The 26,220-nt window shown below is 50.0% G+C and overlaps 2 protein-coding genes across 14 annotated transcripts in view; one reads left to right on the top strand and one right to left on the bottom strand.

The window, feature by feature from the left end:
• The first annotated feature begins 2,167 nt into the window (after nucleotides 1–2,167).
• On the top strand, nucleotides 2,168–11,841 carry KIAA0040 (KIAA0040 ortholog). 2 transcript variants are annotated; one of them, XM_049808791.1, is made up of 2 exons: nucleotides 2,168–2,230; nucleotides 8,340–11,841. In XM_049808791.1, exon 2 carries the CDS (start codon nucleotides 8,451–8,453, stop codon nucleotides 8,781–8,783), a length of 333 nt encoding a protein of 110 aa, XP_049664748.1. In that variant the 5' UTR covers nucleotides 2,168–2,230; nucleotides 8,340–8,450; the 3' UTR covers nucleotides 8,784–11,841. The 2 variants fall into 2 exon arrangements, with proteins under 2 accessions (XP_049664748.1, XP_049664749.1); XM_049808792.1 differs by lacking the exon at nucleotides 2,168–2,230 and adding an exon at nucleotides 2,423–2,648.
• A 2,354-nt stretch (nucleotides 11,842–14,195) lies between these two features.
• The window catches only part of TNN (tenascin N), a 36,533-nt gene continuing 24,508 nt past the window's right edge, over nucleotides 14,196–26,220 (bottom strand). For 6 of the 12 annotated variants that reach the window (XM_049808547.1, XM_049808546.1, XM_049808555.1 and 3 more), the window contains 10 exons: nucleotides 25,878–26,141; nucleotides 24,605–24,868; nucleotides 21,076–21,206; nucleotides 20,428–20,560; nucleotides 19,398–19,549; nucleotides 18,191–18,287; nucleotides 17,333–17,500; nucleotides 16,477–16,640; nucleotides 15,745–15,884; nucleotides 14,492–15,056 (listed from right to left, as the gene is read on the bottom strand). In XM_049808547.1, the coding sequence (XP_049664504.1) occupies nucleotides 15,020–15,056; nucleotides 15,745–15,884; nucleotides 16,477–16,640; nucleotides 17,333–17,500; nucleotides 18,191–18,287; nucleotides 19,398–19,549; nucleotides 20,428–20,560; nucleotides 21,076–21,206; nucleotides 24,605–24,868; nucleotides 25,878–26,141 (1,550 nt within the window). In that variant the 3' untranslated portion in view covers nucleotides 14,492–15,019. Of the gene's footprint in view, nucleotides 14,236–14,491; nucleotides 15,057–15,744; nucleotides 15,885–16,476; nucleotides 16,641–17,332; nucleotides 17,501–18,190; nucleotides 18,288–19,397; nucleotides 19,550–20,427; nucleotides 20,561–21,075; nucleotides 21,207–24,604; nucleotides 24,869–25,877; nucleotides 26,142–26,220 lie in introns of those variants that run through there. The other 6 variants (XR_007507041.1, XM_049808549.1, XM_049808550.1 and 3 more) reach the window with 6 other exon arrangements.

The following is a 26,220-nucleotide window of genomic DNA, read 5'->3' as shown; positions in this document are numbered from 1 at the left end:
CAAACAAAACTAGGAAGTGGCAGGTTCAAATGTACCCCCTCAAAATGTACTTTTTTTTCACGCCCCATGTGAAGGAGCTGTGGAACTCCTTGCTGCAGGAGACATGCACAGGGTCAAGCATCCGGGCTAGAAAGAGCCATGGTCTGACTGATTATATTTGTATATTCTTGCATTAATTCTAAGTTTCTTTAAGTCTATCCGGTGCTTCCCAACTCGGATTAATGGTATCGCTACACTCAGTGGCATCAAGACTCTCCTTTACAGGTAGCAGCATCACAAGATGTTTAAATGCTGAGGTCAGCGTTACCGGTGCCCACCAGCTCTGCCACTTCATCACAATGCTCCTGCCTGAAGCCAAGTGGGTGCCAAAGCACTGTGCTTGGAGAGGTCCCCGAAAAGCCAGGGAAGGTGCCCAAACCAGTGGGGGACCCTGGGGATGGGCACCCCTGAGCCTGATGCCTCCAGCCACGCTTGCCCTTAGGGACCTCTAATAATAAATATTTCCAGGCAATCCTGTTAAGGGTGGTTTCAAGGTGATGTTACGCTGTCTGGTGCTGTAGAGTGGCCAGGTGTCTCCTGGGTGACTGCCAGCAGCCAGGTGGCTCCTTCTGCGTGCCCTGGGAAGGGTGCGTTCGTAGAGTGATGAGGAGGATTTGGTACCCACAAACAAGGGGAAAGCTGGGATGGGGTGAGATGGGTCTGGGTAAGCTGGGACAGGGTGAGCCATGGACATGGTGCAAAGCCCAGGGATCTCTGTGTTGTAGCATAAAATGAAGGAAAAATTAACAAGCAGCAAATCTTTAGGTAAAAAAAAGTTTGGTACTTTCCACAGCATATAAACACCTTGCCAAAGGCTACTAGGAGGCATTTAGCGCAAGCTGTAGCCTGCAACGTGCATTTCTTGGGGTCTCTCACACCTCCGGCCTCAGCACCAGGATGAAGGCAGCAGGAGGGAGGGCAGCAGAGGCAGTCGGGGCTGGCAGGCAGCTTGCCTCCATCCCTCCTCTCTGCCCCTCTTTCCTCATATTCCCACCACAGCTTTGCTCCTGTAGCTGCCGGGCCGTGGCACGGGCAGCACCAGGCTCTTTTCCAGCAGCCTCAAAGGGTCAGGCAGCCCCAGCTACCCCAGCCCGATGAGTTAGCACTGAGGCCAAAGTGGAAAACCAAAGCTGCTGGCTCTGGAGCGTGAAGGAGGACGAGGAAAGCAAGTGCGAGGGTTTTGCAAGCCGAAAAGATTCAAGTTGGCCATAAAAATTCTGACAAAACGTTTCTCTAGTCGCAGCTTGCCCTGGCTGTCAACATCACAACACTGCGTGGAGACTGCTCAGCCCCGGAATGGAAAGCAATTGGGATCCGGTGATTCCTGGATATCCCTCATAGGGAGATAAAAAAGAAATAAGATGGAGAGAAAGCAGCAAGTGAAAATTGGGGGGCAATCCAAATGGAACTGAAATCAAATTTTGAAAACATCAAACCCCTGCATGACCTGGAGTGCCTTCCTCAGGTCAAAACATCATTTGTTATCTCCATGGGTGCACAGCACCCATAAGGCTGCCGGGTGCTGAGCGTGGCCGAGAGCAGCCCCCCAGGGTGATCCCTCCTGCCCCGCTGCAGCGTCCCCTTTCCAGGGACAGAGCATGGGCATCGGGATGGCGCGCTGCTAACAGGGTGCAGGGTGGCACCCGGGGGGCTGCTTTTCGGGAGGTGGGAGCTCTGCCCTGCCTTTAAAAGTCTCCCTCCACCAGCAGCAGCATCGCTGCCCCTGCAAACCCCCACCGCTCCCCCTCCCCCCCCCCCCCCAAAAAAAAAAAAAAAAAAAAAAAGCTTCTGGGGAAACCTCTGCTGCACCAAAGCCCAGGCCTCCTTCCCGGTGAGGGAAAACTTTGCCCTCTCCCTCTCCCCGGCAAATTTTGGCGTACTTCAGGCCCGGTTTTGTACCTCCCCCCCGCTCTCCCGCCTCTTTCCTAGACTAAACAACTGCAACTTCGCCAGCCCTTCCTCAGCGGCCGTGGCCCCCCCCCATCCCCCGCAGGGTTTTGGGGCTGTGTAAGGCGAGGGGGGAAAGAACAGGGGCCGGGGCGCGGCGGGGAGCCCCAGGTGGGGCAGGGAGGGCGGCGGGGCCGGGCCGGGGGCGGAGGCGGGCGGGACCGGGCGTCCCATTTCCTCCGGCCGCCGGGAGCCTCCGCCGGGACGGGCGGGAGGGAGGACGACGACCCGAGGGGCCGCCGAGGTAGGTTTGGGGGGTCCCGGGGGCGGGGGTCGCCCGGGAGAGGGGTCCCGGGGGGGGGGAGCCGCTCCCCGCAGGCACCGGGCATCGGCCAGCCGGGCTGGGCGTTATCCTTTGGCTTTGTATTATCCAAACGCAGGGCTTTTCTCTTTTTTTTGGTGGTGTTTTTGGTGGTTGTTTTTTTTACGGGCACATCAACTGCTGCCCGTACCCCCAGTGCGGCGGGGTTGGCTCTGAGGATGGATGGGGTTTGGGCAGGGGCGGTGGGACCGTGGCACAGCCTGCGGGGCAGGTGGTGGCAGAGCCGGCTGGGGACGGTGGCGCTTGAGAAATGGCGATGAAGAGCAACCAGCTCTCGGGGGACGTTCGTCAGAAGAAGCCTTGCCCAGCACCAGGGGGTTTGGGGTCGCGGAAGCTAGAGGTAAGGCTGAGCCAACAAATTTTGCTGTTCCTTTGCCTCTAGAAAGCTGCGGGGCTGGCCCAGGTGGACCCACAGCCCCCTGCGCTCCCGCAACCAAAAATCCCTGCGATCCACCCCAGGGAGGGCCTTGGGTGGGCCGGGTGGGGGGCTGTCTGCCAGCCCGGGGGAGGCAGCGCTGCCTCTACCATAATTTAGAGGAGACCAAGATGGCTCAAGGGAGCTCCAAGTGCTGCCAGGGATAACAGCGGTGCTTTTCTAAAAGCAAAACTGGTTCTTTTGGCCAGGAGTTGCACCGATCCCAGGGCCAATGGCAGCTGCGCGTGTGCAGATGGCGATGGTGGAGTGAGCTCCAGGCAGCAGCTTGCAAAATAGTTTCACTTTAACCCTGTTATCCAACGTTCATATCAGTAGTTTTTCAAATCGTTCCCTTTAAGGGATGAAAGCATCTACACGCAGCTTCTGGCTGGAAGGTTTGACGGCGGTGGGAATAAGATGAAGCTTTAGTTGGTTTTGTTTGCTAGGTGGTGGCTTTTGGTGTTTGTTTTTTAACGTTTGAGGAAAGTCTCTGGAGCCTGCTGTGAGTTCTGGGAGGCCGGCGGCAAAACTCTTACTATTCACCATTTCCAAAACAGTAACGTGCAATCCCAGCTAAGGAAACTGCTCAGCCTCAGTGTCAGGTTTCATCCAATTTTCCTTTAAGTCTGCAGGTGCAAAGGGGAAAATAGATGTCACTTGTGTGTGCGTGCGTAGTTGTGTCTCTGCTAGTTGTATCGTATCAGAGAACTTGCAGGCTCTGTCAGAGAAGTTAGCCTCTCCTAGCCTGACCCATAGCTATCGCTGCCAGAGGAAAGTGGGTATAAAGCTGTTATAAAGCCAATAACAGAAGGAAATGGTCAAGTTTAATATTGTGATTCCTGCTTTGCACCACTTAGCATCAACTGCATGATGTGAGGTCTCACCAGAAGTGAGGTCTCATCTGCGTTAAGGAAGTGAGGGTGGCAGCAGGTCAGACCCTTTCACGTCACCTCGGCCAGTCCTGAGTTGCAGCCAGACACCGAGTGCGGGGGAGTTCAAATAACCTAGAAGTACTTGGGGCCAAACCCCACAGGTCATGGGCTGTAGGTCGGTTGTCCTCCTGAGCTGCCCCTGCTCTCAGTGTGGATGCGGGGAGAAGCACCTTAGAGCAGCCCTGCTCCTCCGCCGAGAGGGGTGGGTTGAGCTTTGTTAGGCTGGAGGGAATTTCACACGGACGTAAGAGCCTGTTGAGCGTTGAGCCTACAGGACTTGCAAAATCAGGTCCTAAAACACGTTCAGCTCTCTCCCCTCTGCCATGGTGACCCTGCATAGCAGCTTCCAGCCCTTTGCCCCCTGTTTCCAGCAAACTGCAACTTTTTCTGCGAACTCTACCTCCATCCCCAGCCACTGCGGTTGCTCTGCAGCGCACAGGATGTGGGCAAGCCAGCATTGCCAAGGCAACCCCTCTGTTTTGATTTCCCCATGCTCATGCTGGCAGCCTTTACCCCTCCAGCTCAGCCAGGCAAGCTGTGCACGCCGATGGTTTGCGGTGCCATCCCAAGCTGGCCCTCAAAAGGAGCTTGTTTTCCACCCACGGCCGCCCGTAACTCTACAGGAGTGGTGGATGCTCCCCACCCTTGAAAAAAACGGCTCCTTCAGAGCCAGTGTGGATTAAAGAACCTCATGTCGGATGCCCAACTTCGATTAAAACTTACAAAAGCCGTGCAGAGCTGCCGTCCAACCCTGGCAGCAGGATTTCCCAAGCAAGTTACCATGTCAGCTTTCCCCTGACCCACTGCCAGCACTGGCTATCCAAAACCAAAGAGCTCATTTAGCAGGGCAATTAGCAGCTCTCCCTGAGATGATGCCCTGTCTCCCAGTGCCTCCCTGGCCCCGTTTTTTGGTCCTGTACCTTGACCCAACCTCCTAGCTGCAGCTCCCATGTGCATTGGGCACCCAGTTCACACCCATGGTGGATCCTGGCACAGCTCTCCCCCTTCATCTCCTCACTAAGGGGAGATGTTGCTGTCACACCAAATTGAGCAGCAGCACAAATTTTTCCTAAATGCAGCTCCTCGCTGCACACGCAGGCTTTCAGCTGGCAATGGGTGGCCTTGGGTAACCCCTCTGCCCTTGGAGTTGCCAGCTCAAAAGGCACCAGTTTTTCTACTTGCCCCTCCCTGTTTGTTTTTGTTTGGTTTTTTTTTTTATAGTAAACTGAAGAACCCCTTTATTTAGCACACAGACATCCGTTCATCTACAAAACAAAAGGCGATACACGCACCAAAAAGAAAAGGCATTTGAAAACCAGCTGCATAGCCGTGCTGAAAGGTGGCCCCGGGATTTCGGCGCTGCTTGCTGAGGGTGGTGGCAGGTACCTCTGCCTTCCCCTTGCAAGGGATGCTCGGCCACCTTCCTGCTGCTCCAGGCTTGCCCAGGGCGGCTGCACATCCCTAGCTGGGCACTTCCAGGGAACAAGCAGTGAGGGCCTCTGCAGCGCATTCAGTTTAAAGTGGAAACATTTCAAAAGGCTCTGCTACTTTTTTTGTTCGTTCTTTCTTTCTTTTTTTTTCTCTGCAAGCAATTAATTACAAGTTTAAAAGGAAGTTCCAGCCCTCCTCCCCTCCCCTGAAGTTTAGAGGCAATAAATATAAAGCAGCTCAGCACAGGAATAAAATTGTACATCCTGTTTTGTCTGAAATTAAGGCGGTGGTTGTTTGGGGGTTGGTTTTTTTTACTTCTTTTTTGGAGTGAAGTGTATCATAGGCGTCCAGTGTTCCTGCCTGGATAATGAGCTGTCAGGATATTTATGGATAAATGGCAAACCTGCATCACACAGATGATTCAGGCCGAGGAAAAGCTGCTCTGTTTATTTGTGTTGCAATTTAACCTTTGTAACAGCTGTCCCAAAAAAAGGCCTCAGCAAGGATGAAGGTTGGGACAGGGAGCAGTTCTAAGCAGCAGCTCTTTCCACTTTCCCCTTTGCTTGTAATGCCTGCAAACAGCAGATACCAGCACCCAGAGCCCTTGCGTATCTCCCCTGTGAGCAAAAGCAGATCTGTAACACTCACCACTGGCTCCAGGCAAGGGGTAGGAAGAGGATGGATGGGATTTCAGTCTGTGACCCCTTGGTGGTAGCCTGTGATTTCTCAGGTGCAGACGGTGGTGATATCACCAGCCTCTGCTGGGTAGGGGAATGAGGCAATGCAGGGAGCAGCCAGTTTTCGGAGGCCAAGAAGCTGCTCTGCAGCGGCAGTGGGGTGGAAAAGGCTCTTCTGCCTCTTGTAGCGCCATCCCTCCCTCCTGGGTGCATGCCTGGCATCCCCACCATCCTGCTTGTCTACCTCCCAAAAAAAACCAAACCCTGCCATATATATATTTTTTTTTTAATTCCCCTTCTAGCAAAGCAGAAACTGGAAGATGCAGCAGACTGGACAAAAATCCAGCAATAAAACATTAGCTACTAATGTCTTTGCTTAGCCAAAGCCCAAAGCATCTCCCAGAGCACTGTGTCTCATTTGGTAAATCTCAAATGAGAGTTTTTCAGAAAGTCACCCACAGAAATTCATACGCCCATTTTCATCACTTTTCCCATGTGTATGTCCAAAAGAGAAACCACCAGCTAATTGATGCTAGCTCAGCTATGCTTTCGTGCAGATCGAAACAATAAATTCGCAGTGGTCAGTCTATTTCTATGAGGGGCAGGGAGGGTAAACCCCTTCTTTTTAATAGCATCTGAGCATTTGTGAAGTCCCAAATTGAGAGCTCAGCATCTGCACTGAAGGATTCGGCTCTTGGGGTCCTGGCAGTTGGGTCCAAAAGCCAGTGGCCAGGGTGCCTGGTGAAACAAGACCCCATACAGCTTTGTAGGCCCCAGGACTGTGTTCCCAAAGGCAGGTTTTTCCCTTGGGAGCCGCCTTTTTGGGGGATGTCCACCAGCTTGTGCCTCAGCAGCAGCACGAGGGCTGTGGTTAGGCAGGACTCGTGGTTTCTTTTTCGGGCAAGGCTGGTAGCTTTGTTGTTTGTTAGGAGGTAGGGTGTAATTGCAAAGCAAGGTGGGAGGATGCGCAGTGGTGCCAGCTGGGTGAACTGGAGCATCCCAAAACGTTCGGTACAAGAGAGCATCCCTTAGCAGGTGCCGCAACAGCAATAAATGCAATTCAAAGCAAGGAACGGTAGCGCTTTAAACAAGGAGGCTTTATCTGAACCCAGCCTGAGTCCCCTTCCCGTTCCTCCCTAGAGATGCCCAGGTTCTGTGAGAGCTACCAGAGGGAGAGCCAACAAGTCGGTGGTCACAGGGAGCAACACCTCTGGGACACCTTTGGAGTTCAGCCTGTACCTCTCAAGTTTTTGTTAGGTGGAAGTGTTGGCTTTCCTTTTAGTGTGCTTCAGTTTCCCCTCCTGTGCACATGGAGACTTCAGCATTCCCTCAAGAGGCTGTGGGGCTTGAATTCTAAAGGCTGGCAAAGACACTGATATGGAATGCCAAGCGAGGGTGAAACATGGTATTAGAGCCTGATATTGCCCCTGCCAGCTCTTCACCTGTACAATTTAATGACCCCCGTGTTGAACCAGAACTGCAAACTCATGGCACAAAGCCCCCTGCCCTATTCAAAACCCCTGGGAGCATTGCCTGGCCCCGGCAGAGGCAGCAGCTCCCTTCCACTGCAGGAGGGCTTCCCTGGGATCCCTGCCTCTCAGCAGCACCTCTCCCTCCCTGAGGGAGGGGAAGACCTTACGTCAGACCACAAAAATGCTCCTCAGCCCTACCCAAACCCTTGGAGCAGTTCCCAGGTGAGGCACGGCAGTGGCTCCTCCATCCCCAGCCAACCCTCATCCTGCCACCGCCTTTGCAGCCAGCCCCGGGTGCGCAGAGACAGCCGTGTGTGCAAGGCCACTTGCCGACGTCCACCCACCTCACCACTGCCTGTGAGTCCCACTGACCGTAGGTCCCATAAAAAATCCAGGTGGTTTAACCGCAGCCCCCACCCTAAACCTGCCAGCGGTGCCCCGGGTGCCAGAGCAGTAGGACCAGACCCCAGCGCAGTGCCCGGGACAGGCACACCTTGCCTCTGTGCTTCCCGGACAGCGGGCAGTGCCCTGCCCACAGCAGCTTGGCTGCCCGTCCCAGACCACAGACCATGAGAAACTGTCCAAACCAGACACCCCATCCCAGGGTGGATCGGGGCTAAGGAGAGACCCATGACATGTTGAGTCCTGGCTCTGATGGCAGCATTACCGCTCTCTGTGGTGGTCCCCTGCCCACACCAGGCAAGTCCCTTCTTAGACAGGAAAGCTCCTACTGCAGAGGATTCCTCATCCACTAAGAAATAAACCCTACAAAGGGCTGTAAAGGTTCCACAGTCTGGTTGCCAAGCAAGGGTTCAGATGTATGTCCAGGGGGACAGGATTTGTGCTCAGCCAGATGCCAAGGCAAGTAGGGATGCCTAACCAAAGCCCTCCTTGCCCATCCCCACCACCAGGAACGAACCCCAGGAGAGGCTGGGAGGCTGCGTTTCTCAGATGGGGACCCCCAAAAGGATGTGGCCAGTAGCATGGCTGGCCCCCTGTGGCAGCAGACTTCTCGCCCTGCTGCGGCTTTGGCTGTGCTGGCAGCTCCGTGGAGGAAATTGCTGAGGGAGCAGGCACCTGATCCATGTGGTTTTGTCTCTGCAGGCACCATCCAAGGACGTTTGTGGAGCCCACTAGCTGCTTGCAGGAGCTGAACATATCCCAAAGGGCCTTCAAGCGAAGGGAGCAGCATAGGCAACCTGCCCAGGAGCTGACATGGAGCAGAAGATCAGCTCTTTCTTTAATTCCATCTTGGAGCTCATCCGTACCAAGCATGAGGAAGGTGTCTTCAACACGGTCTGCCTGGCTGTGCTGATGGGTCTGCCTTTTGTCGTCCTCATTGCGTTCATTTTCATCTGCTGCCACTGCTGCTTCTGCAGCCGGAGGGGAGAAAGCAGGAAGAAAGGTGGCCCCAGCAGCAACGGGCAGCTGCATGCCGAGAAGAACAAGAAGAAAAAGAAGAAGAAGAAGAAGGATGAAGAGGACCTGTGGATTTCGGCTCAGCCCAAGCTGCTTTTGCTGGACAAGAGACCCTCCTTGCCCATCTAGTGGACAGGAGGGCATTCAGGCCCTCCCCTCTGAGATGCTGCCAGTCTTTTCAGCTCTGCACGAGGGATGAGGAGATGCCAAAGCTGCTGCCACTTTATGGTGACTTTCAGAACAGGCCGATCCCAGCAGCTAACCAGCGTGTTGAAGGGCCAGCAGAGGGCAAGGCAGTTGGGCACAGGTTTATGCAAGCCCGTTCCCCTCCACCATGACGGTGTGCCCAAGGGCAGAAACCCCTGCAAAGGACGGGCATTCACATGGACACGTGCCCTGCTGAGCACGCAAGGGTGACCTGACACCAGGCTGTACATGCCTCCCGCCATGAGCACAACGCACACGCACCGGGCTGGCACGCAGCGAACTGGGTGCAAGGCTCTCCCTCTGCACTTGTGTGCGAGCACAGGCACCATGGCACAGACAAGGGTGTGCAGGACCACATGCACTCAAAAGACCGAGCTTCCTGCACACTCTCCCTGCACAAACACGGACGTCTGCACGTGAAGCAAGTGCAGGCGTGCCTCATTTCCTTGCCCTGCTGTGGAGATGGCACAGCTTGACTGTCTAGGCTCCATCCAAACCCAGCTCACACTGGAGATGCAAAAAAAAGCCGAGAGCAGGGTAACCCCACAGCTCAGAGATGTGCCATCTCCCTGGCCACCAAACCAAAGGCAACTGAGAGCATCTGAAGCTAGATGCCCTCAGCCCAACCTTAGAGACCTCAAGACACCATCTTAAGGCAGCAAAGCAGAAGGATGCTTTGCCACCCAGGCTAGAGGCAGGGAGGAGAGAGGAGGCTGCAAGACCAGCTCTTTTGCACCAGCACTTACTTACAAAGGAAATTTTCCTTGAAAGACTGTTTTATACAGACTTGCCTTTAGAGAGCCCACCATGCTACTGCAAGAGCAGAAACACAAGCTGAGGCTGTGTAAAGGCTTAGCTATGGGCATTAGAGTTATTTATTGAATGACTACTAAAGAAGAGCAGGACCAAAGGCCCCTGTGTTGTGGGGCTAGGCACACCAAAGCAGTATTGAAGCAGCAGACACGCTTTCCCAGCACACTCGGCCGTCCCCTCTCCCTACAGCCCTTGTGCATACGCACACCCACCAGCACCCACCGCCACCAGCTGGTGCCATGTGGGCAGCTCCGTATGCCACACAGAGGGCTTGTGTGTGGCTGTCAAACCAGACAGCTCTAGGATTTGGGATGTGCTGTAGGAGCAGAGGGGAGTAAAGTTCATGCCCACAGTCATCCCTTACCCAGGGATGCATTGTACAGCTGGACCCTGCAACCCTGTCCATCCTCATCTCCCTTGGCCATGCGACGTCTCGCCTGGGCACAGCAGCTAATGAGACCGTACACAGCTCTCACCCCTACTCTGGTTTTGACCCTCTGCTCTCCCTAGGCCTGCGTGCCCAGCCTACCTCCTCAGGAGCTGGGGGTCTCCTCTGCCCCCCTGCTCCACAAGGCTCCGTCTTCCCCAGCTTGTTTTGCCAGCAAGGGATACACACACGTGTCGTGAGAAGCCCCATCACATCTGGTTTTTGCCCTGTGTCTGTACACTGGATGTTTTCCTCCTGTTTTCTTCCAGTTCTTAAGCTGCTGGAGCAAACTGGAGCTGCCAGCCAGAGCCAGACATCTGGGGGACAAGCAGCCAAACCCTCGTGGGCAAGCCTGGACAGAGCTGCTGGACACGACCGCTTCCAGCCCAGGCAAGGGCAGTGCTGCCTTCCCCTGGCTCCTGGGGCACGCACTGGCGGGGGGGGGGGCAAAGCCATTGGTTAGAAGCAGCCACTTGTGCCACCTGGTCCCAGCACAGCCTGTTTTGTCTGACGCGGACAGGGCGATGATGTTATAACATCACGTCACGGGGTTTGGCTGCGTGCGGCTGTGCTGGTAACAGCCGGGAGGCCAGGCTCCACCTCGCACAGCCCTTTAAATTGACCCCATATGTACCTTATTTTCCAGCTTGCTTTGTTAGCATTGAAATAAGTGACTCCCTTCTCCTCCTAAACAGAAAGCAACATATAATGCTATAAAACAATAAGGATTGGACACACCTAATCCTCGAGAGAAACATGCGGGAATAGCTCTGGTCTCTGTCCCAAACCCTCAGTCCGTCCAGGACCCCAAAGAACCAGCGCTGCACTTGTATTATTCTTTCTTCCTTCCCTGCTTTCCCCCATGCAGGTACTTCTCCCAGCCCTCCTGCCTCCATGCTCACCAGGTGGGCAAAGCAGTCTCCTCCCACGGGCAGGAAAGCTGCCCACGCAGGTGCTCCTGCTGCAATCCAGAGGCACCAGCAGCCCCGGAGGAAGGGTGGTGCTGCCTGGAGGAATGGAAAAAAAATCAGAGCAAAGGGTAACGCAATGGGAGGCCAGAGGCTTACCCGAACAAGCAGTGGCACGGAGGCAGCCGGCTCTGGCAGAGTACAGCCTACTTATTGTGGAGCTGCTGGGGTTTGCAGGGCTCCCTGCAAGAAGGTCTTTCGCTGCAAGGGTTAGCAAGTAACACTTCAGACAAGGGCAGCCGATTCCTACAAGAACCAGAGGACTGTCAAGAAAAGGTCTGTGTTGTGTCACACACAGCATCTCCGATCCAGGCTTTAGGGAGTTCAGAGCCAGGTCTGAATTTCAAGATCTCCCCAAAATCATCATTCAAACCACCCCTGGGCTGGACAGGGAGGGACCAGGATACAACCCTGCCCTGATCCATCCAACCAGCAGATGGTCCAAGTCTCTGCACCCCGTAAGGCATGGCAGCCCCATGGCTGACTTTGCTCGAGCACTGCTGTTTTAGCCAAACCATGCACTGAATCAGCTGCTTCTTGACACCAAAGCAAAAGAGCAGTGACAACCCAAGGTACACCAGAACCTGCCACCCATCAGCCAGCCAGCAGCAACCCTGCAGCACCCGCACTAAGAAGGTGGCAGGAGATGCATGGTAGAGAAACACTGCTGTGCGAGTCCCTGCTCTCCAGACACCTCTGCACTGCCTCCCCACAACTGCATTTCGGTATCTACCTTTTATTTTCCTGAACAGTCCATGCAACCTGGGGCGGGGGGGGGGGGGGGGGGGGGGGCGACGACCAAAAAAACCAACAAACTTTTTGCCTTTTTTTTTTTTTTTTAACCAAAAATAAATGACTCTCAAACTGCAAACAAATGTGTCTCTAGATCTCAGTCATGTGTTTGTTTTCCTGGGGAAATCTTTCTTGTATCTGTGTCCTGGCCCTAGATAAGACGTGGTGAGAGCTCAGCAGGCAGAGGCTGTGCAGTCTCTATCTGTGGCCAGCTGTGCAGCCCAGAGACATTTTCTTAAAGAAACAGCTTAGCTTAATCAAGTTTAATGGCCTTGCCTTGTTAACGAACACAACCAAGCTCCTCTCCCCAAGGGCAAAAAGTAGTGGGAAGAAGAAAAGCAGTGTTTGTACGCTGCAGGAGGTGGGCTGCAGAGGGTTTGGGTTTTTTTATCCTTGCAGAGGGTCAGCAGCGTAAGTATTTCACAGTGTCTGCAGCTTCTCGAAGCCGTCTGCCTTGGGCAAGTCATAGGACCAGGCACGCACCTCTGTTGGGCAGAGCCTTTCCAATTTGTGCACTGCTGAGCTGTCCCTCCACAAGGCCAAAAATAAATCTGCCTCTCAGCTGGACAATGTACCAAGCTGCACCCTGCCCACAAAGCTGAGACTCTGGAGCAGACTGACAGTAGGAGATGTGCAGGACGACAGCGATGAGTGGCTAGAAATGGCAGAGAGAGACTTTTGGGGGGAAGGAAGGAGCAGTGCACACCTTGCTTCTCTTCACACGGCAGCCCTGCACAACATATTGAGGGCCAGGTGCCCATCGGTAGCATGGGCTGCGGGGGGAAGGGGAGGTTGCTGGGTCCCAGGTTAGAAACAGGCAGGGGTTTAAGCTCAGTTGAGCATCCTGAAGCAGTCCAGGGATTGAGGGGGATACAAAAATTGCCCCCACAGGCTCATGAAACCCCACTAGGAGGGGAGAATGGGACCTTCACTGACTTCCTCTATTTATTTAGCCAACAAAGCCTAGAGCCGTGACCAGAAGTAACACTGCTGCTTTCCAAGAAAGTGCCCAGTGCAGTAAGGCACTCCGTCTTCTCTTCAAATTACACCAGAGAGCAGCATCTTTGGGATGAGGCATGCCTTCTCCCTCCTCCTCCTCCTGGGTCAGTGCTGGGACAGTGGGGAGGTGGCTGAAGAATCCACCACCTCTCCCCCTGCAGCGGCATTTCGCTGGGGGTCCCCCACAGGAGCACTGGCCGTGCTGCACCCTAGATTTATCACAACAGATAGGTGCTGGCTCCTGGAGCCCAGCCACAGGACAGCCCCCATCGACATAGTAATGCCAAGGCAGAAAGGAACCTTCTGGCATTCAAATTCTGCTCCTGGGCATGTTGCAAACCTCACTGGCTATAAAATTTAAGTGATCTCAGGGCAGGGCAGAGGTTTCAAGAATCTGTTTTGGCCCTACAGTATCACCGTTACAGAGCTGGGTATTGCAGCAAAACACAGGTAGTAAGAGGATGTGAAATTTTTATGGGACTACCCCAAGCAGCCTGAGCCTTGAAAACAGAAGAGACATTTCCTTAAGGCAAACAAACTGCATCATCTGAGCAGTCCCAATTTCTAAAGCTGTAGCACAGACTCTACTCTAGTTAACCCCCAGAAAGCCTTTCCCCAGAGGCCAGCTGGATACAAGGACGTTTCTCCTGCGCTAGTAGCATGAAGAGATGATGCCATCTTGTGGCTGTTCGGAAATACTGACCTCCCACAGTGGTTTCCCAGCAGCCACCACTTCGACGGCCCTTCATGGTGAAAGAGGGGCACGTCATTAGGAGGGACAAGTAAACCCTCAGAAACTGCAAATAAGGTGTCTCATTTGCCTTTATCTCTGAAATACAGAGCTCATACCGCTCAAGAGAATATTCTCTACTCTCAAGTAAGATTCAGCTGTAGAAGAGAACCATGTTTGCCTCTGCACAGGAAAGAGCTGCTGGCAACAATCACGCCTGCTGCTTTTTAGAGCATACGCTTACTTTTAGAGGGGCCATGTGTGAGGCTAGTCCTCCAGTCCCCCTCAGTCACCTTCCTCATGTCTACACTGTGCCCTTCAACTGAACAACATAGTGAAACCTGTCCTTACCTACAGACAAGTGGGCAACAGGGAGAAATCACTTCATCACCCTCTTAGTTTTCCTGTGTCCTTCTCTCACGCTCTTAGCACAGAGCCTGCAAAACACTTCAAGTGCAATTTTCCTTCCCTCTCCTCCCTCCATTAATCTCCTCCTTCCCCCAAACCTGGGCTTGGATATCTTAAAGCAGCTCAGATGAGTCTTTGCCTGCCCACCCATGCAAGAGGCACGGTCCTGAAAGTACTATGAAGAATTTAGTACTCACCTTCGAGATGACTCTCTAGTTAGGTCTCCTCAGCCAGGTCCTAGCAATTATAGATCAATTAATTGCTTTGCAGTATTAAGTCACAAAGAGATCATATAGTCCCCATCCCTGTTTTGGAGCAGACTCCAAAGATCTAATTTTCACAGCCCTGGTCTGGGCCTGGGTGTTGCTCCATCTCCGTAAAGAAGGCTTAGTTTAAATAGGAAGAAAAATAATTCTGCCACCCAAAGCAAAGAAGACAGAAATATTTTAAGAGCTGCTTTATTTGCAATTTTATTACTTCCCCCAAAGCCTGGGAAGGATTCTTTAAAATGTATTACTCAGCTTAGCATTAGGATAGGAAAGGCCATTAAGACATAGGACAATCACGTTCCAATCTGCTCAGACAAGGAAGCCTTTGAGCAAGCATCATTTGGTGAGATCATACTTCTTCCTCGGCTGTAGCTGGTAGTCCAGAATTTTAATATCTGCTCAGGGAAAGAAAATAAAACTCACCTTTATGGCTGTGAGGAAAACAAGCAGCCAAATGTGAAACCATGCACTGGGGCCCGAGGGAAGGCATGCAGGATCAGTTTAACTCTGAGATGCTCGTTTTAGAGGCAGATGATGAGCATTATCATTTCAGCATCACTAGCTACCACACTGCTAATGAAAAAGCAGAAGGCGTCAGATGGGACAATCAGATAGAGAATTATTTTTATGGTCTGTAAGCAGCCTCTTAGGCAAGGAGTATGCAAGAGGAAGGTTTGAGATGGGGGGCAGACCTTGGAGGACTATAGCCCTTACACTCACCTTCTTCTGGGCCTCACCCAGGAGTGTGAACATTAGTTTACTGCATGTCTCCTCAGGCTTTTCTTCAGGCTGGGAGACAAGAAGAGACAAGCAAAATAGAGAGCAGGATTTTAACCTGGAGAGATGCAATACTGGAGGTTGAGGAACCCAGACTACAGACCTCATCTGGATTAACAAGCCTTGCCAGCAGCCTGACATTTCCCAAAACCCAGCTCTTTGACTGCAGGAAGAGTAGGGAATGTGCCCCAAATGATGATGGGAAAGGAAAAGAGGACCACAGACCAGGACGTGGAGAGGGGATCATCTCAGGAAAACTCTCTGTCTCATGTAAATTAGACTATTATATTTTAATGGGTTCAAATTTAATTTTTTGAAGTCTGAAGTGGATGACACCAGAGGACAGAATTAAGAGGAGTCAGCAGCCTGGATTTTCAGAAAGAACAGCATGTGTTAAAGCTTGTTTTATGTACAATTCATAAAAGTTGCACACATTGGATCAAGCAGGTCCTTGTCATGTTCAGCCAACCAGGGGAGCTACAAATGGAATGCTCCCCACAAGCCCCCTCCCACTCTCTGACAGATCACCCATCAGGAGGTCCAAAGGCTGGAAGCAGGCTGGGCTGCAGATCCAGAGGTCCCTGGGTGCACGTTGGTCAGCAATTTTCTCCAATATATTGGAGAAAGCTATCTGAATCTAACTTTGTTAAGAAATACTGAATCATTATCTTTGGGTACTGCACAGCATTCAATTTAAAACCTGATCGCCTTCCTCTTCCCTGGTAGAGACCTCTTCTTCCTCTCCAGGATTGGCTCATTACTGGGAGACTGAGGACGGATCTTCATCTCGGTAAAAGGGATGGAGAATTCATGGCCTTTCCATGGCTCCCAGTTCACACCCTGGGAAGAGACCAAGGAATTTCTTTTACTAAAGCACACAGACCAGGTGTTAGAAGTCTACCACTGCCCCCCTCTAATAACATTTAACCCTCCAATAAACAGAGATGCTATTGTTCACCAGATTTTGACTGTAATTATAGTCAGTCTTCTAGACACTCCTAATATAAATCAGATCTCTATCCAGTTTGGAACACAACAGGACGGAGCCATCTTCAAGCCCAAAATAAGCCTGTACAATGAGATGCATGCCAAGGCATGCACTGAAAGCCAAAGTATAGACTACATGAGACAGTGAGCCAGCATCCTAGCGTGGCTCCTAGTGAGTGTTCTTTTATGTGTTTCCCTCAGAAATCAAGACAGCTCCACCTCAAGTATTTCTGCCCACAAGAATCAGGGGGCCATGAGCTCAAGTCCTCTGGATCCAGGGAGTACAGAGCAAAAGCTATAAGTTTCCTTATGGATCATTTTCCTTTCAAATGAAATGAATTAGGATAGCCTGGGCAATCTCTCCTGCTTGAACAAGAGACATCCCCCCATGTATTTTCTCAAGGCTAGGGAGAAGAGCGAACCACCACAGAGCTCTGACACTCACCTCGCTGTGCTTGCTGTCCCCATATTTCCCATTGAGGTTCGCCAAGTGGCAGTTCTTGTACCACCATGCACCATGGTGTGTCAGAGCATAGTTGCTGAGAGCAACATCATTGTCTCTGTCCCACGTTGTGAACTTCCAGCCATTGTGGTAAGTCATTGCATCCCCTAAGGGAAGGGATGAAAGACACGAATAGGAGTAAGATACTACAGTTGCTCAGCCTGAGGGCTTATACAGCCTTCAGGCAGAACACAGCAGGCCTGTCAGGGGGAAAAACAACAGCACAGGATAGGTCTGGACAATAATTTCTAAAGGGCTGCTATTAGAGAGCATGCCCAAGGGCTGGATTCTTCCAGCAGAAGATCTAAACCTTACCAAGAGGATATTAAAGGATAAGTGGAAGACTATGGATACAAAGGCAATGGTAAGGATTTACCAGTGGCAGAAAGCAGCACCAGGATAGCTACTGCTGTTGAGCAAAGTCCCATCCTAAACAAAAGCCACTTTTTTGCACTTCTCAGCTGGGAAGCCCCAGAAGTTGCTCCCCCATCAGCACAGGTTACCTCATGGAAATGCTTCCCAGTCTGCCTTTTCAGCTGGTGTCTCACTGGGTTACAGAGCCCTCTCTTCCCCATGAAAAAGCAACTGTTTCTCCTGTCTTCAGCAGGAGACAGGCCTGTGGGCACACTCTCCTCAGTCTTCCTAGGAAGTACAGACTTCTCTCCTCAAAGAGTCCCACATCTGATTTAACCTGACCCAACGAGCTCCCTCCCACACTACTGGCAAAACAAATACCCAGGTCCCAGCATTTGCTTCCCTGTGCTAAGCAGAGACAGCACAAGTACAAGGCACTCCTCACCAGCATTGCCTCTGTAATTCCCCACCGACAGCCTGTATCTGTCCCTGCTCGAGGCAACCTGGAAGAAGTCATAGACAGCATAGACAGATTCACCGGCTGTCCGCAAATCCACCCGGAGCTCATAGCGGATGGGGCTGCTGCTTGTGAGATTGTGCAGCTTGTCAAGACCTAGAAGAAAAAAAGAATTACTCTTAAAAAGCAAAAGCCTGTTTGCCTTTGCAGGCCTAGACTCTCACCCTGTGGCAATTTTTGTTAAATCAGCTATTTCCTGCCTCCCTCCCTGCTTGATGCTGTCGTGACATTTTGCCAAGTTTATGCTGTCTTATCTCATTTTCTGGAAAGAGACAGCAGTATCAGAAAAAACAAACAGCCTAAACCCGCACAAGATTGGCTGTAGTGCAACATTATTTTTCCCAGAACATTTAAAGACTCTTGCTCCAAAGGCCTTGACCTATTTAGTGCTGGATTCTCTGATCCACACAGAGTTCCCTAAGAGAACAAGACAGACAAAAAATGACCGAGTACACCAAGTTTTGTGTAGTATCCTGGTCTTTGCATTTTCACAAATGCAGTTTCTTTATTTGCCCTCTCATAGGAACACACAAGGCTGAAATAAACCTTTCCAGAGTTTGGCTTGCTCTGGGACTGCTCCAAAGCCCAAAGATGTCAGTGGAAATACTTAGTGGGCCCTAGAAATCCCTCAGTGCTTCACTGGCATTTCTAGGGAAGACACAAAAGCTGACAGTTCAAGACTGCGGGCTCGGGGCGGGGGGGTGGCAGGCACAGGATATTTCAGCATTTATGTGCTTCTGCAAAGCTAATCTACAGCTCTTCACTGGTCACACCCATGTACTGTACCAAGCCAAAATTCCCCAGTGGGATCTCCAAAGCCTTCCACATAATTTTTCCAGCGTTTGTAGAAATCCACCTCGCCAGTGCTCCGTCTTTGAAACACCTGCAAAGCAAGGATTGCTGAGTGAGAGTTCATGACGGGTTGAGGAGAGACAAGAAGGATGGGGATAGAAATGTTCATCCTGATTCAAACACAGACGAAAAGGTGAAGTATTCAGGAACAGACAACTCTAGCTGATGGTACACCGCACCTGAGCAGGGTACACACAGGAATCCATTTTCATTTTCTGACTGCACATAAGCACTGGGGTGAATGCTTAGCTGTGCAAATTTTACAGTTTACTTTCCACAAATGCCTATGGACAGCACGAATCTGAGTGTGACCTAAACACTTGGACAAAACAGGCTTAGAGACAAGATCCACAAGACATTTGTGTTTCTAAACTTCACCAAAATCGGAGGGACTTGGCCAGTAACACACAACTATTTATTTCAGTGGAGAAAAATCACTTATCACTGAAAATGAAAGGTGAAAAAGGGAATAAAGATATTTTTATTCATCTCTTTAGGGAGATAGCTATCAGAGAACCTCAGATTCACTCCTTCATGTTCATACACATTCCCTACCTCAAAGCATCTGTGCTTCTGCCTCCAGATTCCTTTGAGCCACTCAACAACTACCATGTGGTCAGGATCCAGGTGCATGCTTACAGCACTAGCATTTAAAAGACTAACAGGCATCAGCTGAACTGCATTAACTACCTATACATATAACCTTATAGTGGTCGAGATAATATAGCTTAGTTAACTCATTATGAAAGGCAGTTAAACTAAGCTGTACTACCTCATCTTACGACACAGCTGAATTCACCCTCATAGACAACTCCCATGTCCCAACCAGCAAGAGTTAACACATTAAGCTGTCATAACTCAGTCATTGCCCTCAATCAGCAGTAATAGATGCCTATGTGGCATTCACAGCCAAACAATGAAAAAGCCTTTGAGCCATTCAGCCTCCCACAGCATTCCTACCGACAGTCTGAGGGGGTACATCAGCATCCACTACCCTTCCCAAAACATGCCACTCGATCAAGGCAGGAGCTGAAACACAGTAGTGCAGTAGAGCAAAAGGACCCTCAGCTAACACCAGTACCAGGTCCATTTGATTACATTCGAAAAAAAAAAACACAAAAAGAAGCAGAGAATCACTCACTATCCACCCGCCTCCATCAGTGGTCATGTCACAGTACACCTGCATTGGCCTGCTGCCATCCCCATTCAGGTAAATGGTGTACATGCCGCTGGAGGCATTTCCGTTCTGCTGCACCTGGCTGCAGTCTGCAGGATACGGGTAGAGGAAGCTAACTGTGAGAAAAGAGGCAGCAAAACTACACATCAGCAAAAGCAGGCCATAGAGCTGGAGGAGGCATTTCACACCCTTAAGAATCTCCTAAGGACAATGGTACTGGAAGAGAAGTAAAGAAAGCAGCGGCCCCCACTGTGCACTCACACAGTTCCCAGTTGCATCAGCAGGTTGCTGCTGGCAGCCTTCCCCACTGCCTGGGAGCTGGCACATGGACGGGCTGGGTCCCCAGAGGCTGCAACAGTTGTAGTTTTGCATCACAGTGAGAGCAGGAAGAGGAGCCCTTGTTTGTGAAGTTGGGAGGGACAGTAAACAGGGACTTTAATAATTTCTCTGCATTTCACAATTTGTCCACAACTGGCAACCCCTGTGGGCACTGGCACAGTACAAGAGGCTTCCACAGCAAGCTGGCTTGAGATTTTGTTTGATTTGCTGCCATTCTGGTGTGCATTTCCTGACCTCTGAAAACAACCTGGGCAGCTATCCAATGCCACAAGAGTACTTAAACAGCTGTGTCCTACCATTACTAGGATGGTGCAGAAAGATCTCTAGCGTATCATCATCTCTCCTGCCCACTGGCAGCTCACCAGCAGGCTTCAGGCTTTGTCCTGCACTTGGCTAGCAAAGTTTGCCAGCAGCACTGACCAGCATAGGCAATCTCCCCTCACACTATCCCACTGTGTTTCCAAGCCTCCAGATGGCGTGTCTTAGGATGGACACCCAGCCAGGAGACATATCATTGATTTGCTAGATGGTTTGCTTATGTTCACATAGTTTCCCAGTGCATCTGTAGAACATGAACTCCATCTCTGACCTCTACCATAAAGCACAACAGCTGCAGAGCACAGGTAAAAGTGCAACACCTAAGGCCAATTCCTACCTGTTGAGAAGGTACTGTCTGTCTTTCTGCTCTGGCGATCTCCCTTATAGGCCATCACAAAGATGGTATACCTCACTCCTTGTTCCAGTCCTTCCAGCACAAACCGTTGTTCACTAGGACCAAGCTGTACTTCCTGCCAAATAAAACAGATCAAAGGTCCACATGACTCTGAATAGCATCTAGCTTTTCTGTACCACAGTGCCTCATACTCAATATGCATTTACAGGCTTTTCTTGTGTAGTTTAGACAGGCACATTCACTGTATATGCTTGAAACATGGAGTCCATCTCCTCAGAAGGAATATTTGGGGCAAGGTCTCAAGAAGCACTGTTAGGACACCCTATTGCTGGTGAGTGCTGCCCTTACAGGTAATAACAAGTTAAAAAAGTGAAGAAGCAAACATGTTTTTGCACCTGGAGATCTGTTGGGAAGAGGCATTCCACTGTCACAAAGTCCCTCCACAGCTTCCACCCATGACAGTAGCACAACTCCCTCCCTTAAGCTCTCCCTCCCTGGGCTGCGGATACTATAGATTCCCTCTCACAATTGTTTTTCTGTGGTCCATATACCCACAAGACCAGACCGGCATTGCCCATAATCATAGGGGTGATTTCAGTGGGGTCTGCAGGATAGAGGAATTCACTGTACCTTGCTTGTGCCATCTTGACCCTGGTAGGTCAGAGCATAGCCGTCAATCTGTGCTGCAGGGGGAGTCCAGGTAACCACACCAGTAGAATGAGTCACATCTGATACACGGAGGTTCTTGGGAGGATCAATCTCTATTGGAAAAGAAAATTCAAGTCCCATTGCATAAATGAAATGCAACTGCAGTGCAGGGCTTGGGCTGAACTTTCAATGCTTGATCCCGTTAACTGGGAAGTACAGAAGTCGCCCAGTGACCTTCATAGCCTGCAAGCAGCAGAAGCCTAGACCAAACATGGCAAGGTCTGCTACAGATCTGGTTTGGGATGTTTTGTGAAGCCCTGCAATTGGCTCAGCTGTATAGGGCCCAGGAGCTCCTGACACATCTGCCTGAGAAATCTGCATCAGGCTCATCTCTGAGGAGCATTCACGGATAGGTCAGGTTTGGCCTTTACACCTCAATCCTGGAACATGGCCCTACTGTGGCCTGCTGAGAGCCCCTACGCCTTGTTTCCCTATTGCAGATGAAGAATGACTTCACAAGCTTTATTGTTATCATGCTTCAGCCTTCTTTAGTAAATGCAGGAATACAAAGAAACCCACAGCTTTATAGTTTAGTCTGTGCTATATATGGGACTCCAGCTCCTTCACTGACATCAAAGGCTTAGCCAGACTTTTCCTGTGCAGTCAGACTACTCAAGTTCAGCACGAGGAGAACAGAATTATTTTTAAGCAATGCCAGTTCACAGCAGTTGTCAAGAAGCATCTTACGAGATACCCACAATAGGGCTGCAGTGCTTCCCTCAGGATAAAAGCCATTTCTGAAGCTCAGTTGGAAGTAACAACAATGGAAGCAGCCTCTCCCTAATTTTCATCCTGTGCTTGCTATATTCTATGTATTTTGGGACCATCTTAAGGAAAACAATTTAAGGAGTAAGGTTTGTCCAGCTTTCCAAGTTTCAGAGAGAAGGTTCTTGGTAGACAGCATTGGCCTTCAGGGAAGAGTGCTCCAACCCTGAAATACATCTGAGTTTATAGCAAGCTGTAACTGAATAATTCATCTCGGTTCCCTGCTCTTCCACAAACCTCCCTGGGGGACTATGGGCATGTCGTTGTCCGTAAACCAGGCAACAACACTTCCCAGACCTTGAAGAGCACTATGAGGATAAGCATAACAACAGTATAATGCATCAGTGAAATATTACAGTTGCGAAAAGGCCACGGAGAAAGACAAGGCTAAGCTATATCTTAGATAAATGAGTGGAGCAGTGTAGTTTCTCCCAGGAAACGCTGCACTCCTGCATAGGGTTACCGCTTAAAATAGATACAAAGGCAAAGAAGAAGAAATCAAAACACCAAATACAAGGAGAATAACAGGGACAGTAACACCAAAGTTCACGCAGCATGTTGCTTAAAACACTGGCTATTCACTATAAGTGAAGACCACCTTTCGCTAGGGTCGTGAGTTAAGCATTAGTTCATTATCTAATGAATTCATGCGTCATTTGCAAGACCACTAAACAATTTATTTTAAGTAAAACAACCCAGAAAACTTACAGTAGCTCACTACATGTATACCTCCCGCTGGACAGAAGAGGGAGCTAAAAGGTACCAAATCCATCACGAGAAGTAAGGGATGGGAAGGGCAGCCTTAGAGTCTACAGTTTCACAGCACTGCTCTTAAAAGGCCAGTCAGCAGTTTCCACGGGTGCAGCGGACCACGGACGGCAGAACAGCTCCCTGCCACAGCCAGGTTTAATGCTAAGGAATAATCAGCCATCACCTTGAGTAAGAAAATGTTTTGGGTTTGGGGGGTTGTTTTGGTTGTTTCCTCCCCCTCAGAAGTTGTATTTTTTTAGCAGAAGTGTCATTACTTTTGGAAATGTGACACACACACACACAAAAAGTATGTGGGGGGGTTTTGTGCAGATATTTCAAAAATATTCCTACTAATGCTAAATGCATTCCCTCTCCCAGCATTTTCACTTCATGTGAAACTTCCAGGTGTCTCCATTTCATTCCAGTTGAAAAAAACTTTTCAATTTGCTGAAACTCTCCTTGCATTTCTAGTTCCAGATAGATTCAGTCTTTTGGCCTCAAGAGATCTCCATTTGTCCCCACCAGCTGCCCTCAACTTCTGTAAGCACTGGGGAGCTGTCTGGCGTCTTGCCCTAAATCTAAGCTTCAGCTGCTCATCTCACACCAGCTTGATTCATAAACTAGGAAAAAGTACATTAGCAAGGCCAATGGATACAGAAGTGCTGTTGACAATGTAGAACTGGAGTAAGATAAGGTAAGGCACTGAGGCACAGCCATCTTCAGACTGAGGCCTCAGGACTAAAATATCAAGTAGAGATACAGGGAAGAATGATTGTGCAGAAGAAGGTGCAACTGAAATTTGAGGCTATGTCAAACCTAAATTCTTATGAACCTTAAGAAAGGTCCATTAGACCAGTTATTTGGGAGCACATATGGCCCTGGAGTCCTGGCTGACACGGATACAGTGAGGCAAAGAAAAAGATGTGAGAGACTGAGGCAGCACCAACACCCTGCTCCCCTTTATCAGCCTCTCCCACAAATATCTCTTTTTGAGCTGTGAGGTACGAACAAGGTGTAACGCTTCTCTACATTATGACTGAGGAAGTCAGTCTTCGGTAAAAGAAGCGGCCAAGGGAGAACATAATCATAGCTAATTCACCTAAATGTTAAACTACATTCCTCCTTCCATAGCTACAAAAATCACACTCCAAGATTTCTACAGGCCACCCATGAGAGTATGCCTGCCCTCTTGCTCTCCTTGCTTCTTTTCCCTGCCCAGATACAAATAATGCACACCACGTCTGGCTCCAAACTAATCAGGATAGCAAGACCTCTGTCCTGTCCCATCTCTCCCTCATTCCCAGGAAGCGCTAGCAGCATACCCTGCCAATCAGTCTTCAGCCTAGCTAAGCAGCCAACTTCGGTAAGCAAAAACCTTGATTATACAAAAGGAATTACTGATAGTCAAGAGACTTTATCCAAGCTCAAGCCATTTGCTACCCTTTCATGTTTTGGGAGATGGTTAAAATAGGGGTGTTTCCTTCCAAGTCTTGATTCATTGATAAATACTATTCTTACCAGTGACACTAGTTGAACCATTCTAAGTTTAGGCAGGATTCAACAGCAGTGGTGTATGCTATGAGGCAGAGCTCAGCCACACCTGCAAAGCTTAGCATACCTGAAGACCAAAAAGAGCAGGCAAAGCTGATAAGTGAGGACTACAGTACTTTACCAAAGTGCTGTGAAGCTCACACCAGGCTGATAGTTTCTGAACTAACAAAACAGTCATTAGTTCCTAAAAGTTCTCTAGGCTTGGCACCATCTCTATCTGAACCTTGAAGGTGCCTGTAGCATGGATGTCCCCACACCACAGGTGACCAGAAAGACAAACCAATGTCTAGTATATGCTCTGCAACAGGTGAGAAGAAAATGGGACAGAAATTGAGATGACTTCCACAACAGTGTCATGTAGAAGCACAAAGATTCTCTGGAATACCTGTCACTGCCTCAGTGCTGAGCCTCTTGCTTTGCCGGGTTCTTTTCTCTGCCCAGAGGAAGATGACATATTCAATGCCAGGTTTCAGTCCTGTCAGAGTCATCGTAGTCTCATTCTTTCCCACTTCCATCTCCTCTGTGTCATCATCAACAGAGGTGTAGTTCACCATGTACCTATCTATGAGAGCCTGGACCCTGTCCCAGGAGATGATGGCAGTGTCCTCTGTCACTTGGTCAGTCACCAGGTGAGCTGGGCTGTCAATTTCTGCAGGGACAGTTAAAAGTAAAGAACACAGGCTGTCACAGTCAGGCTGTACTGTGACACTCCTTCCCCTCAAGGGCCTTGCCAGTTTCTTCCTTTTTCAAGTCCTATTTCTGATCACACATTGCTTGGACCCAGAAAGCTGGGAGGTGTCAAGGTCTGAGGTGGTTCAACTGGGGTCTGTCTTTAATCCTTACAGATGCTTTCCTAGGGAACAGCACAGCCAGTCCTGACCTGGACAGAAGAGAACCTTTGCAAAGCAAGGTGTTGTTACTTTCTTGTTTTCTCATGGTCACAAGCCTCCGAAGCTCATATACATGTCACCTATCCAGAAAGTGAGAGAACAACCAAAGCTCTGTTGTTAAGAGACCAGGATGACCCAGGTACACATTTACTCATCCTTCTTCAGCAAGTCTCTGACCTAGAGCATGGGTCTTGTAAACACTTGCAACTCCTTGCAATGGATTCAGATGTTATGCTTTAACAGTGTTCTCATAAACTGGCAACCCTCACACTGGGCAGATCACTACACCGCCTTAACCAGGACTGGCCTTACCAGGACTTTTTTGCCTGTGTGAACAACTGAGGAACCACGATTAATCATCCTATAGCAAGAAAATGCATCCTGGATGCTGTTTCTTTCTGCACTTCAATTTCTTCATCTGCAAAAAGGAACTGTGCATTTCCCTATTCCATGATGAAGGATAAACAAATTAACCAATTAAAATAAAACAAGACTGTACAAATACACAAGCAACACTGATGCAAAGGCTTCATTCTTCCTAATCCATATTAGTATTCACAACACAGCCCATTTGTAGTACATACAGGTAATTAGAATCTCTCTGTGATGATCTTGAATAGGTTTCACAGCAAGATGTACTAACCCGAAGACTTGATCTGTTAAGCCTGAAATCTCCCTCTGCTGTGAAACTGTCTTGGGATGCACTTATTGAGTGTTAAGGCAAAGCTGGGCTGTAACTTACACTCTTAAAATCTATTGCCCACTTACTTGTCACAGCCTCAGTGCTGGCCCTCTTGCTCTGCTGTTCTCCCTTTTCTGCCCAGATGTAAATGACGTACTCCATGCCTGGCTTCAGTCCTGCTAAGGTAGTGACATTCTTGTCTTTCTCCACCTCTCTCTCCTCTGTGATCCCACTAGCTGAGGTGTAGCTCACTCTGTATCTGTCTATTGAAGCCTGGACTTTGTTCCAGGAAACAGTAATTGCATCCTCTGTCACCTGGTCAGTCAACAGCTCAGTTGGGCTGTCAATTTCTGTAATCAAAAGTCATAATAATTAGAAGTTTTAGTACAGTGCTGTGGTAATCACAATGGTCTAAAGACACAGACAACA

Source organism: Accipiter gentilis, chromosome 8 (genome assembly GCF_929443795.1).
Source record: "Accipiter gentilis chromosome 8, bAccGen1.1, whole genome shotgun sequence".
In the NCBI taxonomy this organism is placed as follows: domain Eukaryota; kingdom Metazoa; phylum Chordata; class Aves; order Accipitriformes; family Accipitridae; genus Astur; species Astur gentilis.
This window is presented reverse-complemented; position numbering and strand designations above follow the sequence as displayed.